This window comes from Piliocolobus tephrosceles, chromosome 11, assembly GCF_002776525.5.
Source record: "Piliocolobus tephrosceles isolate RC106 chromosome 11, ASM277652v3, whole genome shotgun sequence".
NCBI lineage: Eukaryota > Metazoa > Chordata > Mammalia > Primates > Cercopithecidae > Piliocolobus > Piliocolobus tephrosceles.
This window is the reverse complement of record NC_045444.1, coordinates 118,046,170-118,049,388: the sequence shown is the minus strand read 5'-3', so window position 1 is coordinate 118,049,388 and position 3,219 is coordinate 118,046,170. Positions and strand designations below refer to the sequence as shown.

The following is a 3,219-nucleotide window of genomic DNA, read 5'->3' as shown; positions in this document are numbered from 1 at the left end:
ACTCCTGAGCTCAAGTGATCCACCCACTTCGGCCTCCCAAAGTGCAGATATGAGCCACTCCACCTGGCTGTAAGATCTATTTTTTTTTTTTTTTTGAGACGGAGTCTCGCTCTGTGGCCCAGGCTGGAGTGCAGTGGCCAGATCTCAGCTCACTGCAAGCTCCACCTCCCGGGTTTACGCCATTCTCCTGCCTCAGCCTCCCGAGTAGCTGGGACTACAGGCGCCCGTCACCTCACCCGGCTAATTTTTTTGTATTTTTTAGTAGAGACGGGGTTTCACTGGGTTAACCAGGATGGTCTCGATCTCCTGACCTCGTGATCCGCCCGTCTCGGCCTCCCAAAGTGCTGGGATTACAGGCTTGAGCCACCGCGCCCGGCATGTAAGATCTATTTTTTAAATGCTAGCCATTCGTTTAGAATTTGAGAAGCACTATGTAGGTCAAACAACCCATCAGTTGGCTGGCTGTGGCCCCAGGGCTCCCACTTGGAGACTCTGCTGGGAACCAGGAAGGACAAGTGAACCATCCGTGGCTAGGGCCGCACATGAAAGCGTGCGGGTGAGAGCTGCTGAGGGCACTGAGCTAAGGGCAGGGCCGGAGCAGACATCCAGCTGGGGCATCACTCACCAGGTCACACCACCAGGTGCTGCACAGGGTCTAGCCAGAGGGTGCGCTGACGGCTTCCGAAGCAGATGGCTGCCCCATCGCTGCACTCAAGGCCGGGCCTTGCTAATGCTTTCCCAGATGCATATCTTCACAGACAAGAGTAAACACCATGTAAAGAGACCTGGATCTAAGGTGAGCAACTCATCCTAGTTTTCCTGGGGTTTTCCGGTTTTAAATATGAAAGTCCTACAACCCAGAAACTCCCTTAGTCTGAGGCAAACCGGGACAGTCGGTTTGCTTAGACTCCTGCTCCCTCTGCATCCCCAGCTCATCGGGGGATATTGATAATGGCAGCCACCATGTGTGGGCTTATCAAGTGCCAGACACCATGCATTATGGCCTGCATCGCTTCCCTTCTGTCTTATAACAGCGTCATGGTGTGGATTTATTCTCTCCTTTCTACAGCTAAGTAGGCTGAGAGTGACGTGATTCGCCCAGGGCAAGTGCTGGCGCTGGGGTTTGAACCCACATGGTTTGACTCAGCACTGTCAATGGTACAGCCTCTTGTGCCTCTCAGCCTGAGCCTGCTGGGCCAGCTTAGGCCCCAAGGAAGGCTGCTCGGGAGCTTACCTGGGTGGAGGTTCAGTAGGGATGGGTTTTTGCAGGTCTGAGATATCCCCCACCACATGCCCCCAGCTCTGCCCAGGCTCTTCTGTGTCTGCACATTTGCCCCCAACCCCTGAATGGGACAGCCTGAGAAACCCTCAGGAGACGTCGTTTCCACCATACCCTGAGCCCTCCTGTCCTGTCACTGCTTTGTTGCTCACTGCACCCCAAGGGAGGAGGCTGGTGCTTAGAAATAAACGCTCGCTGGTGATTTATTGCATGGGCTGGGGGAACCGTCCAGAGCAAGAATGGGCAAGGGAGCAGGGCGTGAGGGTCCCAGGGATCTCTGGAGGCCACTGAGCCAGGACTTCGGGGGTCCCTGTGCAGGGATCTAATCATAGTTGGGGTCAGCCTGGAACCGGCGTGGGGTGAGGTGGCTGGTCAGGTAGCGCACGGCCGAGCGGATGCCCTCCACGGTCCTCTGCTCCACTGTCTCCAGCACATGGGTGAGGGTGCGCAGGGCTGAGCCAGTCCCTGACATCACCCCGGAGGAGAAGGCTGAGCTGACGCTTCCCAGCAGGCTGGAGACCGAGCGCAATCTGGGCCCCGAGCTGTGCAGCAGATCTGCCACGGTGCTGTGGCCGGAGTCCAGGAAGCCTGTGGCTATGGCCATGCCCATGGTGGTCTCAGACCACACCAGGATGTCTGCCAGGGAGCTGATGGAGCCCTCGCCCCTGCCCAGCAGGCTGGTCATGGAGCACATGTAGCCATTCTCCTCACTGGCCATGTACAGGCTGGGGTCCAGGGGCCTCCTCCCCAGGGCCACCTCGTGGGGCCCAGGCGACAGGGACACACTGCCTGCTGGAGGTGGAGGGAAGAACCAAGCCTGCAGGTCTCCTAAGCCATCCACCGCATGTGCCCCCATTGCCATTGGGGACTCATCAGATGGCAAAGCTTCAGCTTCAGGGTGTGGGGCCTTTGGATGCTCAGCTTTCTCCTCAGCAGCCTTGGTGGTGCTGGCAGCCTGAGGGCCATGCTGGCCATTGACACCTGCGGTGACGTGGTCAGCATCACTCCCGACGGGCTGAGCCTCCATGTGCTGGGTGAGCTGTAGCTCAGCACTGGGGGCAGAGGGGGCTGACTCCAGCTCTCTCTCAGGAACGTTCGCCATTTGTGACGTCTTGTCCTTACCCAGGAGGTGACTTGGGAAAACCGCTAGACTCTGACTTGTCCTTGCGTCTTGAACCTGCCTGTCCCACGTTGGATTCTGAAGGCTCATAGATGTTTGCAGGGGACTTGGGTTTTGGCTGGGAAGCAGAGGTGTGATTTTTCTAGGCGTCTTCTGGCCATGTTCTGGAACAACTGCACCCTTGTCTTTGTCTCCAGATGTTGACATGGCCTCGGGGGTGGCCGTCTTGAAGGAGGCCTGATCTATATCCTGCCGGTCGGTGGATGCGGCAGAGCTGCTCACCGCCAAGACATCTGTTGTGAGTGGGACCTGACCTTGGGGCCCTCCTGCTGGGCTGTCCTTAGACACGCTGTTAGCCACGCTGCCCAGGGGGGACCCAGGAGTGCCATGTGTGGGGCTGCTGGTGGAGCCGGCCTCTCCTGAGGGCTCTCCTGGGGTCATCTATGCCCTTTGCTATTTGTGGCAGTTGGAGGGAGTGGCTGCAACCCAGCTGGGCTGAGTTGTCCAAGTGGTGAGGTCACAAGGGACTGTGGCCACTGGTGATGTCACAGGTACCCGTAGAGCAAGGGTCTTTTTTTTTTTTTTTTTTTTGAGATGGAGTCTCGCTGTGTCTCCCAGACTGGAGTGCAGTGGCATGATCTCGGCTCACTGCAAGCTCCACCTCCCAGGTTCACGCCATTCTCTTGCCTCAGCCTCCTGAGTAGCTGGGACTACAGGCGCCCGCCACCACGCCCAGCTAATTTTTTGTATTTTTAGTAGAGACGGAGTTTCATCATGTTAGCCAGGATGGTCTCGATCTCCTGACCTCGTGATACACCCG

At 57.4% G+C, this 3,219-nt stretch overlaps 1 protein-coding gene across 1 annotated transcript; it reads right to left on the bottom strand.

Annotated features, from left to right (window-relative positions):
- Positions 1-1,457: 1,457 nt before the first annotated feature.
- TEX44 (testis expressed 44) lies at positions 1,458-2,877 on the bottom strand. The gene has a single exon (XM_023193790.1). The coding sequence runs from the start codon at positions 2,838-2,840 to the stop codon at positions 1,602-1,604; it is 1,239 nt and encodes a 412-aa protein (XP_023049558.1). The 5' UTR covers positions 2,841-2,877; the 3' UTR covers positions 1,458-1,601.
- Positions 2,878-3,219: the final 342 nt, after the last annotated feature.

Bases quoted from the DNA above. Each gene is read 5' to 3' on its own strand.
- TEX44 (XM_023193790.1), bottom strand. From the start codon at position 2,840: ATGACCCCAGGAGAGCCCTCAGGAGAGGCCGGCTCCACCAGCAGCCCC.